Source organism: Monomorium pharaonis, chromosome 5, assembly GCF_013373865.1.
Source record: "Monomorium pharaonis isolate MP-MQ-018 chromosome 5, ASM1337386v2, whole genome shotgun sequence".
Lineage (NCBI taxonomy): Eukaryota > Metazoa > Arthropoda > Insecta > Hymenoptera > Formicidae > Monomorium > Monomorium pharaonis.
Genome location: NC_050471.1, coordinates 13,621,746 through 13,639,238, shown reverse-complemented (window position 1 = coordinate 13,639,238; position 17,493 = coordinate 13,621,746). Strand labels below are relative to the sequence as shown.

General features: G+C 33.2%; 1 protein-coding gene across 1 annotated transcript in view; it reads left to right on the top strand.

Annotated features, from left to right (window-relative positions):
• Nucleotides 1-17,144, top strand: part of LOC105839025 (arginase, hepatic) — a 92,344-nt gene extending 75,200 nt beyond the window's left edge. The window contains exon 7 of the mRNA XM_012685016.3: nucleotides 16,762-17,144. Within this exon, the coding sequence (XP_012540470.1) occupies nucleotides 16,762-16,985 (224 nt within the window). The 3' untranslated portion in view covers nucleotides 16,986-17,144. The remainder of the gene's footprint in view (nucleotides 1-16,761) is intronic.
• Nucleotides 17,145-17,493: the final 349 nt, after the last annotated feature.

The following is a 17,493-nucleotide window of genomic DNA, read 5'->3' as shown; positions in this document are numbered from 1 at the left end:
CAACGTAAAATGCAAATAATTAGTAATATTTTTGCGTTTCGTTTTCACTATTAAAATAATATGAATTTATATTATCTATTTTATTAGTAATTCCATAGTATTTTGTATGGTGTACAGTACAGATAAAATGCTATATACATATGAAATGTCGAGTTTTCTACAAAATAACCTAAAAATAAAAAAATTATTATCTATTTATTAATTTATTAAGTACATATTAACAAATTAACTTTCTAAACTATTTTTTATAGTAATTTTTAAACATTTTAATTTAGTTTAAAAAATGAGCAATAGAAGCAGCGGGTATTATTGTGCATTTAAACATTGTAATAGTGTCAGCGGAAAAAGTGATGGATTAAAAAAAAACTTTATTTGCATTCCCGAAAGACGCAGAAAGGTAGGTTTTTTATTACATTATTACATGATTATATTTTTAAAGATATGAATAAAAATTTGTTTTATTGAAAAAGTTTTAAACTGTTAGATAAAACATATTTAAATATATAACAATTCATATTTTTTAATAAGTAAATTACTAATAAAAATATATAGTAATAAATATAAAGTAATAAATATATATAACTCACTAATGTATACATTATATGTGATTATATTTTAAAGGTGTAAATTATGGATCGCAGTTTATAATAGAGAGGACTTAATTGCTAAGGATCCTATTATTTTACATAAAAGTTACAGAATATGCAAAGATCGTTTTGCCGATATTATGTTTTTAAATTAAAAAAAAAACACGGTTGCAGCCACATGCTATTCCACTTTCTACTTTAAATTACAATGGTAAATATATACATATATATTGATATATATTGTCACGACTTTTCTTGACCGGAAAAGCCGCGGGCAAAAACAATAAGACCGGCTGGGTAACCGATACCCCCGATGCCGTGCTTGTCGCGCTCGAATCTCAGCCACACGCTATCGTGAGAAATTGTTGGGCGCCAGACGCGCTCGATGACGCGTCAATTCGCGAAAATCGATACGCCAAGGTGTCCTCAATCCTCGCGCGACAATCTTGACCAGCTCTGCTTAACGGTAGAGGGGCGGGGTGAATCGTAAGGGAGCAGGCGACTGCGGTAACACGAAGGGGCGGACGACACACCAGAAAATTAGACTCCGAGCTTAACAAATAACGAACTTTATTAAAAATAAATGCCGGACAGAAACAATAATATCACGGGACGCGGCATGCGGCGTTCCGACAATGCGGCGCCCCGGCACGAATTAAACCAAAAAGAAACGCGAACGATACGCGGGAAGCTCCCGCGGTAGGCACGCGGCCGACAAGGACGGGCGGTGGAATCTTCCGCGCACAATGAATTTCGGGCGTTCGCACGTGCCGACACTCCCGGTAACTATAGATCCCGACCGCGTGGCTCACGAGGGTCACAAAGCAATCGCCGGCCGCTGCCGCACTTTACCCCGTCGCGAAACCGGAAGTCCCGTCCACCCGCTACTCGCAACGCGATACTCGCTCGCGCGAGGACTTTGCGGCGCACACGGTCGAGGGGAATCTCCGATGGAACCCGAGCGTCTTCACAACCGTCCTCCCCGTGGCTCGGCGCGTTGGCGTCCCGCCCGTTTGCATCCGATAAATCCCCAATTACTTACGCGAACGTATGACCGCCCTGCGGCCCACGCGAATCACGCACCAACACAAAAACGGATGCAGAACGGGCCCGGAAACACCTCGCCGGCCGGCAACCGCTCACACTAAATTATCCTGGCAGGCCACCTCACCGATAACGTCCCAGGCGATGTCCTCCCTCGTCTCTAGGCTGAGTCCTTGGCTCTCGCTGAGGCCTCGCACAAGCCACCGATAATTAGCCCTTCGAGGCACAATACGCGACCCTACGCCTAGACCGCTCGCACGCAAAAGCGGGGTGGATCGCGGTCGATCCCAGATCGACGCCGCGACCCCCCGTTCGGTCATGCGCATTGTTTCCGCGCCGCGACCCAATTGCTGCAAGGCATGCAGTCCTGCGTACGCAGGGACGTGCGCGCCGTAATCCTTCCGGGGGCCTCGCAGGCCCCCGCAAAATTTTCTTTCTCCCGCTGGGCCACTTCCCGAGCCGGGGCAGCGCACGCGGAGACCTCCGTTCCTCGCGAGAGGACTTGACGCCTTCCTCGACGCGTTTGGTCCCATCCGGGCTCCTCCACAGCCCTCCGAGATGTTCCGCCGTGGTGTTGGCGGGCACCGCCGCTTTAGGCTCCGGCCGTGGCTTTCCCAGGGCCACGCCGAGTTCCCGTGCGGGCCGCGTGCTCGTCTCTCCCGGGCCCCGGTGGCGTCCTTCCTCCTTCCCCGCATCGCCGTCGCTCATTCTCCTCCTCTCTCGCTCTCTCGCCGAATTCCATCGAGAGGCGATCGCCGCGCAAAGAAACCAAAAATATGTGACATTAATAATACGCTCGCTAGGCCCGTCGCGGTTCCCCCTGGAGATCCCCTCTCGCTTCTCGCCTATTTTCCCCGTACGGCGCGAACCCGCAGCCTGTGACGGGGGAGGGACGCTGCCACCCGTGGCAGCTAAGCTACACGTCACAATATATATATATATATATATATATATATATAAACACACAAATTAACTTCTCTACAAAAATAGTGATATCTAAATATTTTGCGCCAATTATAAAAACAAATATTTTTATAGAAACTAAAACGTTATTACCATTTTTTAGCCAGTTTTTATAACACAAAACAATTTTTTAGATTTGACACTATGAAATGAGAATATTACGTTTTTTTTCTCTATAAAAGTAATGATATATATAGAACATGCGCCAACTATAAAGTAGATGTTTATACAAATTAGAACATCTACTTTGTTATTTGGCTGGCATTTATAGTTTGATTTTTCATTAAGTCCGTATCAAACTAGAGATTGATATTGAGATTGAATTGAAATGTAACCAATTAGTTGGTCAGATTCTAATTCAATCTCAATCTCAATCTCTAGTCTGATATGGCTTTGATTGCTTTAAGTTTGTTTTTAAATACAATTTCGTTAATTACGAAGTATTTTAACGATAAACTTAAGAAGATTCTTAAATATAAGAATAAACTATAAATATTAGCCTTTTGTATTAAATTATTGGCTGCTGTGCGCCTGCAAAAAACAATTGTCAGGAAGCATATTGGCAAGAAATAAAGGAGATACTATTGAGCTGGCAAATAAGTATTTTAGTACAAATAATCACAAATATTACAAACATTTTAATACAAATAAATATTTTACTACAAAAACTTGGCGCCGCTAAACCGAATAATTTGCCTGCTCTCTTTCTTTTTTTCTTGCATTTGTATGTGTGTGTGTGTGCGTGCGTGCGTGCGTGCGTTCTCTCTCTCTCTCTCTCTCTCTCTCTCTCTCTCTTCTTTTTTTTGCTCGCGGCTTTTCCCCGCGCGGAGAAAAAAATCGTGACAATATATGTGTATATATATATATATATATATATATAATGTACATAGGTGTATGCGTAGATGTAAGCATGATAAAATACCAGCAATGAATACTTGCTTATCGTTTTTTTACATTATTTGGTGATAAATCATGTTTTTTCGCATTTCTGGAAAGAAACCGCCATTATTTGTATTGATTATGTATTATTATAATATCAACTCACATAAAATAACAAACTTATGTATTTTTTAAATTTTTGAGAAAATTTTACAAGAAAAAAGCAAGAAAATCGAAAATATTTTGGTTATATACGGTTTTTCCATTTTTTGACCGCCATATTAAATCCGCTATGTTGAATTTTTGAAAAATTGCAGTGGGATTTAAAAGAGCAGATATTTATTCCACGATTTATCCTTATTGTAATGGTCCTGCAAAACATTTTCGCATTTAAAATATGAAATTTTCGGAAAAAAATGTTGAAAAATATTGCTCTTTTTTGGAAAAATAAGCCATAACTTTTTTTACTCGCTTTGTAGATCAATCCTGACGTCGGCATTCAAAAGAGGAGGTTTCAGCCTGTTGAAAATTCTATGTCGAATTTTTTTTCTATGATATCTATGTAAAAATTTGAGCATTAAACGTGGAGAAAAAATAGTGGACATTTGGGTCGAAATTGGTTAACCTTTAGAGGGCCGGAAAAACCGATATAGCGATTCGAACTAAAACTCATTTTCTTATAGATGTAAAACATACACAACCATTCTAACATACATGAACACACATTTATACACGCAGACACATTCTTATACATATAAATATACACATACATGCAAATATACACACGTATAAATATTTTATAGTTAGATAGAAATTATAGAAGAAATTTGTATAGATCAACTATGCTCCAAATTGAATCGACATTTTTTACAGTAACAAAAATAAATAATATAAATTAGAAATAATTTTAAATCCTTAAAAAACTTAAAAAAATACAGCAGTAACAGAATTTAAAAAATTTTTTAATTTAAAAAATAAACAAAAAACTACAAAAAATGAAAAGAAATGAGCTACATAAACTCTCTACGTTCACATCGTTAGCGCCGGTTAATGCTAAAGAAGAATTATGATGTTTAAATTTTTCACATTTTTTGAGACAATAATGAAGTTCGGAGTGAAAAATTTTGAAATTTGACGTTACCGTTGTATTCAGCGACTCCAACAATCCTTATATAAGTCTTATTTGAAAATTTCAAATTAAAAATTTTTTATAGGTATAATTCTTTATTTCGCTAGTATATTCCAAGAAATAAGTATTTTTTTAAACGACCCAATTGGCTATACTTTATTATCTCATGACGTTTCGACCTGGAATTTAGGCCCTCCTCAAGTGACAATCTACAAGCAACTCTATGATAGAGACAACGCACGACGTTTACAATAAATAAAAAGTAAAATCATTATGTATAATAAAAACCTGTGTTAAGTTGGTAAAATTAACAAGACAGAAAAAATATAAGGATACTATAAATATGAAAAGACACCGAAAATTTGAATTTGATTTATGACAGAGTCATTAAATACACATAGCTTGTTTGTTAGTCCTCTAAGTTTCTATCAGTTTATGTTACATGACTTTTGTCTGATTTGTGATCAGTTGCGTTTTTGCATTTCTAAAGACCAGAAGTATGTAATGTGCTTGTCCGTCTACTTAAAATTTATATTCATACTATGACTATCTCAATTATTATTTATTAATTTATATTGTTACGCTGCATTTGCAAAGAAATTTCACCTTGATTGACACGTCTTGTTAATTTTACCAACTTAACACAGGTTTTCATTATACATAATAATTTTACTTTCTATTTATTGTAAACGTCGTGTCGTCCGTTGTCTTTATCATAGAATTGCTTGCAGATTGTCACTTGAGAAGGGCCTAAATTCTAGGCCGAAACGTCATGAAATAATAAAGTATAGCTAGTTAAGTCGTTTTACCAAAACTTGTTTTTTTAAAATTTCTTCCTTACCTTCGAAGGCCGGAAAACTGATATATTGGCTCAATTCATGATCGGAACTTTGTATATGATAAACTCATGATATAAGACACAAGTTTGGGCCATTTTCAAAGGAAGTTCTAAGATCTCAAATCTCGGCATTCTAAAGGTTAATAAAAAAAAATACAATAAGAAATATCTAGGAATTTTTTACATACAATAAATATCAAAGAAAATTAATTCCATTAAAAAAATTTTTTTGTTAATTCTTTTTATTATAAAAAATTATTTCTTATTTAAATTATCCTCGTACTCTTGTCCGAGTATGATGAATAATGTAAGTAGTTCATGCACATAATTCATGCACGCAATTTTGAAAGCTCCTATCAAAAGAAAAGGCACGACAGGGTGCCACCATGGGTTTCTTGTGTTTCTGACAAATTGCATATTTTCTGTGTTCTAACCTTTTTCGACCTTTTTTTCAAAAGAAATTTGAGATGCCAAAAGGGTCGCACAAATGCTCTAGAGACAGCACTCTCGATACAAATCTTTTAATAGAAACAAAAACCATAAAAGCTCTAAGCGGGATTACCGATCACATAGCGTCTCGGAATATTGCCATGGATGGCCTAAGGTTATGTTGCCCACCTCGAGAATAAGTTTGATATTCTTATCGATCTTCTCTTTCTGTAAACGTTATGAAATAAAAGTTCATAGCTTAAAGTCTGCGCAACAGACATTAGATCAGTACGATCGGGCAATTTATTGAAGTGGTTAACAATGTGGTCACAGAACCTGCTTGCCAAAATATAGTCCCAGCCACACTTACGTCAAACGATTCGCGTAATGACTGTATCTTCTGTTCTAAAAAATGAGACACTTAAACTTTGACAGTCGTTGAGAATGCCCGGTTTGTGTTCTTCGACACGGAAGTTCACACCATAAAAAAGCAACAAATAGAGGCCAATTTCGCAGCTTTTGATTTTAAGAAGGACCTATTGGCTACCGACAATGAGCTATCAGAATCGTTGGAATATACAATCGTGGAAACCACTTGTCCACAAATTCTTGGTGGAAGAATTGTCAACTCAAATAATGCACAAGGTAAGCGAGAGAATTTTCATTCAAGAAATACCCTGCTCCGGCTGGGTGACACTCAGTTGAACACAGCTCAAATGGACACAGTGCATTGGTGCTTTTGGACACGATATTTTGCACATCGTTCATTTACATACCGTTCAGTTGCGCACCGTTCAGTTGGACACGAAAAGAAACGGACACATACACACGCGCACGCGCGCACACACACACACACACACACACACGCGCGCGCGCGCGCGCGCGCGCGGGAGGGTGTAAGGGGGGCCTTCGGCTCTCGTTGTTAGGGTGCCGTCGGCAGTTATTTCTCACTGTCCAAGTGAACGGTGTGCAAATGAACGGTGCGCAAAATATCGTGTCCAAAAGCACCGTGTGCAAATGCACCGTGTCCATTTAAACTGTGAGCAAATGCACCCGCTCCGGCTAACCTTCCTATATGCAAGATCTCGGCCACACTCGACTTGCGTCATAGAATGATTCGCATGAAAACCGTCTCTTCTATTTTAGAAGATAAGACGCCTCCAACTCCAACGATCAAGTTTCGTCAAGCAATACCGTTGTCTGCAGCTAAGAGGAATAATTATCAATTTACAATGCAAAAACTTATGAAAACGGCAATTTTTGCGCAAACACTCTTACTCTCGGAAATCTTGAAACCAGAAAATTCTTGGGACACTAAAATTATTTTCGAAAAGATTAGTGACGCGACACGCTTGACAGCAATGATACAGCACCATATCTCTTTGACTCATTGACCCCTTATTACATGAATATTGACGCTGTCTGCAAAAAATGCATTGAATGAGTCTCTTATGGACAAAATGCTATATGAATAGTTCCTTACTAAAATGATGGCTATAGCGGCGGCTGACTAGCTAGTAAAGGAGCTTACTAGAGCGTGTCTACAGCTAAATCACTTGTTCCGCGTACAAGCAGATGTCAAAGCAGAAGCTACTTCAGAGAAACTAGAAACATTTTGCGAAGAAACCTTAGGTGTTTCGCCCGCAAGAGCCTAGCAACAGAAATCGAGACAACGTTCGAGGTGTCGCTCAAAAACTCACAGAAATTAGAAATATATATAGCTGGCAGATTAAAGTATTTTAAACAATTAGATTACCCAGTTCCAACGATTATCAATCAAATATGATAAAAAAGAAATGTATATACGAAATATTGATATTAAAATATGTAAAATTTAATTGTACACTTAGAACTTGTACTGCTCTTTCGCCTCTCTTTTTTATTATATTTAAAGTATTTTATTTTGAATTGAGCAGAAATAAGACCTCGTTATTTGGAGATATGTGAATTCGAAAGTTCCTTTACATTTCTCTCGCCTTTTTGCCTTTACTTACTAAAATCAGTGTTAAGCAATTCAGACTCCGAGGATACAGCCAAGGAGCTAAATCATTTATTACGTAAGATGCGATCAGGCACGTGCAAAATTCTCAGAAGATCAATTTTTTTCTACCTTATTTTTTAATCGAGAAGTCTTTATCTAAAGAGTTTATTTTAAACCTAAAGAAGCTGAATAAATGCATTGAAGCTCTATACTTTAAACTGAAAGATTTAAAGTTGACTTGCCAGTTACTTCCCTCGGGATCGTACATGGTGTCTATCTACTTAGAATAGGCTTATTTGTTAGTTTCAATTGACCAATCTTCGCGGAAATTCTTACTTTCTCGTTTCATGATACTTTTTCGCTTTACTACATCCCTTTTCAACTTGAACTTAACTCTCGTGTTTACCAAGCTTATGAAACCGGTCGGTTCGCACTTGAGGAAAAGAAGCTATGTTTCGATAATCCACTTCGACGATTATGTTTTATTAAATGACTCTTTTGATAATTGCCAAGAAAATGTCAATATGATTTCAGATTTGCTGACAGAACTGGGATTTTCTAAGAAATCACAAAAAAAGTAAATTAACTCAAATATAATTTTTTTCGCCAGTACGTGAATAAAAAACGACACAGGTAGTTAATAGATTTGACCTAACTGGCCAGATATAATTCAAACTTAACGCACTACGTATCGACCGCAAGTTTCTGTCCTTTTCAAGTACATATATACATAAATTGCATTGTGCACATTAAGAACTATGACATATGTCTAGATATGTTATCTAAAAGACGGGAATACAAATTATATAATACTACAAATTCTATTACGTTATTAAAAACAATAATTATGTTACAGAAAATGTGCGTCATAAAAAGTACAATATAAGTTAAATAATGCAAGAGACATAATCCGTTAGAGTTTAGATATGATGTTAAACTAATCGCAATAAACCAGAAAAAGTGAGAGCTAATAAAAACTAATAGAAAAATGACAGTCAGCAAAGCAAAGTCAAAAAAACTAAAATAAAATAAATATATTTTGTAAATTATATGGATTTAATTAATTTTTCATAAATGCCAGTCAGTTCTCGATGTCAATTTGTAAATTAATAGTGTGGTCATATTTTTTAACAAAAAATGTTTCAACAATCTCACGTTTTTTGTCACAGTCTCTTTATATAAGATTTCTGGTTTTGACCAATTAAAGTCGTGCCCATAAGTTATCCGATGTTGACTGATAACGAAATGATTATTAATATGTTTTATAATATCACGTTGGTGTTCTTTCATACGTGTCTCTTAGTCTGCTCGATATATACAGCCTCGCATTGATTACAATCAATTTTATATATGTTGCAATTTATCTTTGCTTCTTTTTATTATACAATTGAGTTTCTTAGGGATAGTATACAAGATTCTAAATTTAAGATCTCCAAGTAAGCGGCTAATGTTATCATTTAATGTTTTTATGTAGGGAATAGTAATAAAATCTTTTAATGGAAGTTTTTCTACATTATTATTTTGGATTTTTTAGTAAAACTCTACATGTCAGTCAGAAGTTTTTGCGTGAATGATATCTTTGTCATGAGAGCTGATAAGGGACAGGTTACTGTAATTATGAATAAAATTACATATATTGATTAAATGACCACATTACTCAGTGACCAGTCCACTTATCGAAAATTAAAGAAAGATCCGATAAATATTACATCAAAATTGAATGACATGGTTAAATCTTGGCGTGACATGGATATTATCAATGATTGTATACACAAAAGTTGAAGTGCATTAATGGTAATCTCCCACGTTGTTTTGGACTATCAAAGATTTATAAAAAAGAATTTCCGCTTAGAATTATTGTATCAATTTTGGGTAGCCTATTATATAATATCTCTTATTTTTTACATAATATTCTAAATAATTCTATTCCAAAACCCAATTCTTATGTCAAAGACAGTTGGGTTTTCGCAAAATTAATTAACGGTACTTTTATTCAACCTGATAAAGTATTAGTCCTTTGATGTCATTTCATTACTTAAAAACATTCCTAAGCAATTGGTGCTAAAAGTAATTGAAAACAAATGGAATTACATTTCAAAGGAAACCACCTTTACGTTAACCCAATTCACATATGCAATACAGTTAATTTTAGATTCTACAACTTTCCAATTTAATGATGAAATATATGAACAAATCTTCGGTAGTCCAATGGGATCCCCACTTTCACTTATCCTAACAGATATAGTTATGGACGACTTAGAGACTTATTGTCTACAATTGTTATCTTAATATTCGTATGTTTTATAGATATGTAGACGACATTTCTGCTATTATACCAACATTTAAAATTAATGACAATTTTCAATAGCTATCATTCACACCTCCAATTTACTTATGAAATAGAAAAAGAAGGAGCTTCAAGTTTCTTGGATACAATAGTTATGCGAGATAAAAATCATCTAATTACTAATTGGTTTTGTAAACCCACCTTTTCAGGACGATATATAAATTATTTATCTATTCACCCAATTAGATACAAAATTGATATCATCAAGAATCTAGTCGATAGAGCTATTTTATTTACAGATAACGTATCCACGAAGACAATATTATAGAAATTAAAAGAATATTAATGAATAATAATTATCCGACTCACTTTATTGACAAATATATTCGTTCCCGTATTAAACAACTCACAAGGGAACCTCGCGAACTCGAAAATTCTGATTTTAATGAAACTTGGCATAAATGTAGAGGGGGTAAATACATGAATTTAGAAATTTATTGTAGCTGCCCATAAACGGTTTAAAGGGGTGAAACCACCCTTCAAAGATTGAGATATTTTTCGTTTTCTCGATATATCTCGTAAACTAAACAAAATATTAAAAAATGTTTTATACAAAAGTTTTACAATAAAAGTACTTCTATCTAACTACAGTAATTAAATTAAAAAAAATTTTTTTTTTAAACAATTGTTTTTTAATTTTTGAAAAAAAAATTTTTTTTTTAAATTTTATTAATGTAGTTAGATAGAGATATTGTTACCATAAAACTTTTGTATAAAACATTTTTTGATATTACAATACTTTTCGAGATATATCGGAAAAAGCAAAAATCTGCTCTACGCTATGCACTGAAAAAAGCATGAGAGAATGCGATAGCACCGCGACGGAGAGCGTTAAAAAATATTTTAAAGAAATTTTTTATTAAGGTTTATTTATGATATTGAATATAAGATACTAAAAATATAATAAAATAAAGTAATATAAAATAATAATATTTTGTATAATATAATAATATGTAATAATATAATATAATAATGTCGCACGTGAATGCATGCTGATGTGAGTGAGAGAGAAAGAGTAAATAATATTAATATAATATAGTAATATAATAATATAATATAATATAAAATATTTATATCCAGACTTCTTTGTTCGGATCCATTAAAGAAGATTTCTGGGATATTCCTAAAAGCCTATTAAAGAAGCTTAAAAAACTTCGATTTCTACTCCTACCAAATTGTCAAGTAAAAAAAAGAAACGATCTTCGATCTAGATCAAAATTAATGTAATTTATGATCTAGATCAAATGTATGAAAAATGATCTGTGATCTGATCTAGATTTAATATTTTGATAAAGATCTTGATCTGATCTAGATTATTTATTTAATGATCTATTACAACACTGGAAATAAGTAATGCGATATTTTTCATTGCGCATTACTTTTGAAATAAGTAATGCGATATTTTTCATTACGCATTACTTTTGAAATAAGTAATGCGATTTTTTTCATTACGCATTACTTTTGTAATAAGTAATACGATTTTTTTTATTACGCATTACTTTTGAAATAATTAATGCGAGTTTTTTTATTACGCATTATTGTTTTAATAATTAATGAATAAAGAAATAATTACTTATTAAAAAATTAATAAGTAATGCATTATTTTTTAATTTGCATTTTCATTACCCTGATTTAAAGTATATTGTTGTTCAATGTATAATGCCACACTAAAATATGTTAATTTTATATCTAGACATGGATATATCTTTATAACATCCACATACATGGATTTATCAATATAAGAAAAAGATTTTGGACGCGATACTTTTGCAAGATCGACAGAGAGCGAAATAATGCCTTAATTGACAAATCATATGGCCGATTTGGATTGGCAGATGTCGTCGATCTGCGTCGACTCTCTGGCATGTCACCGCTAATGGATCCGGACCAAGAAGTCTGGATATAAATATTTTATATTATATTATATTATTATATTACTATATTATATTAATATTATTTACTCTTTCTCTCTCACTCACATCAGCATGTATTCACGTGCGACATTATTATATTATATTATTACATATTATTATATTATACAAAATATTATTTTATATTACTTTATTTTATTATATTTTTAGTATCTTATATTATATTCAATATCATAAATAAACCTTAATAAAAAATTTCTTTAAAATATTTTTTAACGCTCTCCGTCGCGGTGCTATCGCATTCTCTCATGCTTTTTTCAGTGCATAGCGTAGAGCAGATTTTTGCTTTTTCCAATATATCTCGAAAAGTATTGGAGATATCAAAAAATGTTTTATACAAAAGTTTTATGGCAACAATATCTCTATCTAACTACATTAATAAAATTTAAAAAAAAATTTTTTTTAATTAAAAAACAATTGTTTAAAAAAAATTTTTTTAATTTAATTACTGTAGTTAGATAGAAGTACTTTTATTGTAAAACTTTTGTATAAAACATTTTTTAATATTTTGTTTAGTTTACGAGATATATCGAGAAAACGAAAAATGTCTCAATCTTTGAAGGGTGGTTTCACCCCTTTAAACCGTTTATGGGCAGCTACGATAAATTTCTAAATTCATGTATTTACCCCCTCTACATTTATGCCAAGTTTCATTAAAATCAGAATTTTCGAGTTCGCGAGGTTCCCTTGTCAATAATCTACATCACAATAATAATGCAGAACTATTCTCTACATAAAAACATTAAGTGACAACATTGGGAGTGGTTCACTTGGACACAGTACAATTGGACACAGTGCAAATGAACACGGTGCAAATGCACACAAAATAATGTAGACGTTTTAAATGGACACGGTTTATTTCGACACAGGAATTTTGGACATAGTAATTTTGTACACAGGATGAAGAAATTTTGAACAAATTACAATTTGGACGCGATAAAAATGTACACCGTGCAATTGGACACGTAAAATTTGTACATCGTAAAGTTGTATACCGTAAAATTGTACACCGTTCATTTAGACACGTAAAAGTTGTACACCGCAAAGTTGTACACCGCAAACTTGTACACCGCGTATATTGTATTGGAAATCTGCAAACACATATAAACTTTACTTTGTTTGCAATGTACAACATGGGTTAGCGACTTCGACGGGATGGTTGCGAGAGGCGGGCCGAAGGTCTCCCCTTGCATCCCTCCGTGTGTGTGTGTGTATGTGTGTGTATGTGTGTGCGTGCGTGCGTGCGTGCGTGCGCGCGCGCGCACGTGCAAACCATTCTCTGCACCACATGGGTTTGCGACTTTCCACGCAAAACTTTGTGGTGTACAACTTTGCAGTGTAAAACTTTCACGTGTCTAAATGAACGGTGTACAATTTTACGGTGTACAACTTTACGGTGTATAACTTGGCGGTGTACAATTTTGCGGTGTACAAATTTTATGTGTCCAATTGCATGGTGTACATTTTTATTTTGTCTAAATTTGTCGTAATTTGTCCAGAATTTATTTTTCCTGGGTACAAAATTACTGTGTTTTAAATTCCTGTGTCGAAATGAATCGTGTCCATTTGAAACGTGTACATTATTTTGTGTCCATTTGTACCGTGTCCTTTTGCACTGTATCCAATTGCACTGTGTCCAAGTGAAGACCACTCACGACATTAGCCGCGTACTTAGAGATTTTAAATTTAGAATCGTGTATGCCATCTCCAAGAAACTCAATTGCAAAATAAAAAGAAGCAAAGATAAATTGTAACATTTAAAACAAACGCACCTAATATATAAAATTGATTGTAATCAATGCGAAGCTATATATTGGGACTAAGAGACACGTTGGAACACGTATGAAAGAACACTAACGTGATAAAACATGTTAATAATCATTCCATTATCAACAGCGGATAATTATGGGCATGATTTTAATTGGTCTAAACCAGAAATCTTATATAAAGGGGCTGTGACAAGAAGACGTGAGATTGTTGAAACATTATTTATTAAAAAATATGATCACTATTGATTTACAACTGACACCAAGAATTTGACTGGCATTTATAACAAATTAATTAAATCCATATAGCTTACAATACATTAATTTTATTTTAGTTCTTTTAACTTTGCTTTGCTGATTTTCATTTTTCTATTGTTTTTTATTAGTTCTCACTTTTTCTTGCGATTAGTTTAACAATATATTTTTACTCTAACGGACGTATCATGTCTCTTGCATTATTTAACTTATATTGTATACTTTTTATGACGCACATTCTCTGTAACATAATTATTGTTTTTAATAACATGATAAAATTTGTAGTATTATATAATTTGTCATCTCGTCTTTTAGATAATATCCCACATAGCACGAAATATTACGGTAATATCACAAAAATATTGTTCTCCCATTACAATATTACAGTGAAATATAGTATAAATATTGCAGAAATATTACAAAAATATTACTATAATATTAAAATGTCCGCCAAAATGGATCACAGTAATATATCACGTGATATATCACGAATGTATTACTATAATATTTACGTAGTATTTTTGCAATATTATTTTTTTATTTTTTATTTTTCTATATTTTTTATATTTATAATTTTAAAAAAATATTTATAAATTATAAAATAATACATATTTATAAAATAATAAAGTAATGTAATGACGTCTTAATGTTAATGATTACGTTTACACATTATCCTTAATCGGATTTAGTAATATCGGTTGTTAGCCTGATCAATCACCAGCTATTTCATTTTTTTGAAAAATTTAATTTGAAATCTAAGCACTATCGATGACGTTAAACCTGATTAAAGGCCGGTAGTCGGATCTTACATTTGAGATCATCTTAAGTATTGTCTTAATCAACCAATCACAGAGCCGTATTAGCATCTTAAGACAATGCTTGAGACGATCTTTAAATAAAATTTGACTATAAATACCACACAAAGGTAACGTGCAAACGTACTCATTAATGACATTTTAACATTAGATTAAGTTTAAAAATAGTTGGAATAAGCTTTAAGTCGTAAGAAATTAATCAATCACAATCAATTATTTTTCTCATTTTTGTGTGTGATTTATAAATTTCTTACGGCTTAAAGCATTTTAACATTTATTATAAACCCTCACTTAATTTAATGTGAGTGATATCAATTCTAACATATTGCTATTTAAAATGTAATATCGCTACAATATAACCTAATATTTTAATGTTATTTATAAACGTGTAATATGTCAATAATATTCTGTAATATGTAATATTGTTGATATATTGCAATTTTGCTACGATATTACTGTAATATTCTGTGCTATGTGGGATATCTGGACATATGCCATAGTTCTTAATGTGCATAATGTATTTTATGTATATATGCACTTGAAAAGGACCGAAACCTGCGGTCGAAATGTAATGCGTTAATTTTAAATTATATCTGGTCAGTTAAGTCAAATTTAATAATTACCTGTGTAGAAGTAAATTAAAATCGCAGTCGCCATCTGAAATTTTTGGGTTTCATTTTTGTTTCTCAAAAATGTTTATTTATCTGCCGAAAAATAAATAAATCACTTTGGCTGAACATGCGCTCTTTTTTTTCGAAATCGGAAACCATTTCTCGAAATCCGGGTTTTCGCGAATTTTATCGGCGCTCAGTTGTGCAATGCCTTATGGTCTACTCTACATTAGAGGTTTCAAAACATAAAAATTTCTGGCATGTGAGAATTCTGGGAATAATTACGAGGCTTGCATGACCTCAAAGTTAGTCACAGACTTAAATTTGTAGAAATACGCATTGCTAATTGATAAATCATTAAGGGAACAAACGCTTGGCTGGAGACGGTATTCACACTTCAACTTTTACCGCGCATTCGGTTTGTCACACCACAACTTCATCAACTGCGAGACTCAATGTTCCTCTGGATGAGATTTACAGATTGACTAGTTGATCAAAAAATTATTCTACGCTTGTGAAATTTTATTATTGGTCTTTGATTCTTGAGTCGTGTAATAGCCAAACGGTCATTCTTAACTGTTCTTATCTAAGCTTAACTTTGTTGCTTTATTCTTATACTGTTACCTAAAATGGTTCCTTTTATTTCATACTCTAGTCCCAAAAAGAATATTGTCCGTCGTCAGCAAATGATAATAAACGAAGAAAATGGTGTTTAAATTGATTACGCTGTAAACATCTACATATTATTCATTATACTCGGACAAAAGTACGAGCATAATTGTATATTCAAACGAATCTCTGTGAAGTTCAATTATAATTATATAAAGACTTTTGTCTGAGTATGTGTCTACGCTTTCACCCAGAGCTTTTCTCTTCTTCAGGGACAATTTGAACTGATTTTGAAGTATGTCTTGTAGTAGACGCGGTCTCTACATGTCAGCGTCCCGTCGTACCTGGTCCTTTCTTTTGGCGGGAGTTTTAAAACTTGTTGATTACATGCATGAATCACGATTACATATTATTCATTATATTTGAATGAAAGCCCTTGCATAATTATAACCGTAATTTGCAGAAGTTTATTTGATTATACAATTTTTGCTCCAACAATATGTATTTTTAATAATAAGATAAAGATTAAAAATATATGTTTCTTATTACAAATTCTTATATTTGTATGTTTGTATAGTACGTGGAGGACTGTCTCTTAGAGAAGCGATTCATCTTATGGAAGAAATATATAGAACACATAGATTATGTGCTATAGATTTAGTGGAAGTTAATCCAGAAATCGGTAGCGAACAAGATGTGAAGATCACTGTACAAGCGGCCATATATATTATTCAAGCAGCATTGGGCTATACAAGACGTGGTTTGAAAGTACCTAAAGGTGTTACCGATATTCCTCTATAAACATTCCGTTCATAATCTGTTTTATACGTATTTTAATCCATCTCTCCGTTGGCAATGTAATTTTATATTTTCCGTCAGCAAAGTAGATCTTTAAAGAGCACTGCAGATTTATATTGTTTCAAAAATTTATCATTTAAAGTTTCAGAATTATAAATTTGAAAAAAAAATTTGTATATCTATTGTAAAAAATTTAATAAGTTTTTATTATTATAAAAGTCGCAGTGCATTTTTTTTAAATTTCAAATCGAAATAAAGATATTAAAAAAATATTTCGGTCAAAAATTGTATAACTTTTATGTGATTAAATAAAGTAAATCCTTTTGAATTATAATACTTAAAAATATGCATGTATTTTATAACAAAATGATACTGGCTCCAAAAAATTTAATTATACACTTCGCATACACACTGGGTAGTTACCACCTATACATCAAAATTTAGTGCTCTGTATCTTTTAAGTACCGTAGTAAATGGAAAAACCTTATGTTTGAGGAGAGGAGGGTGAACT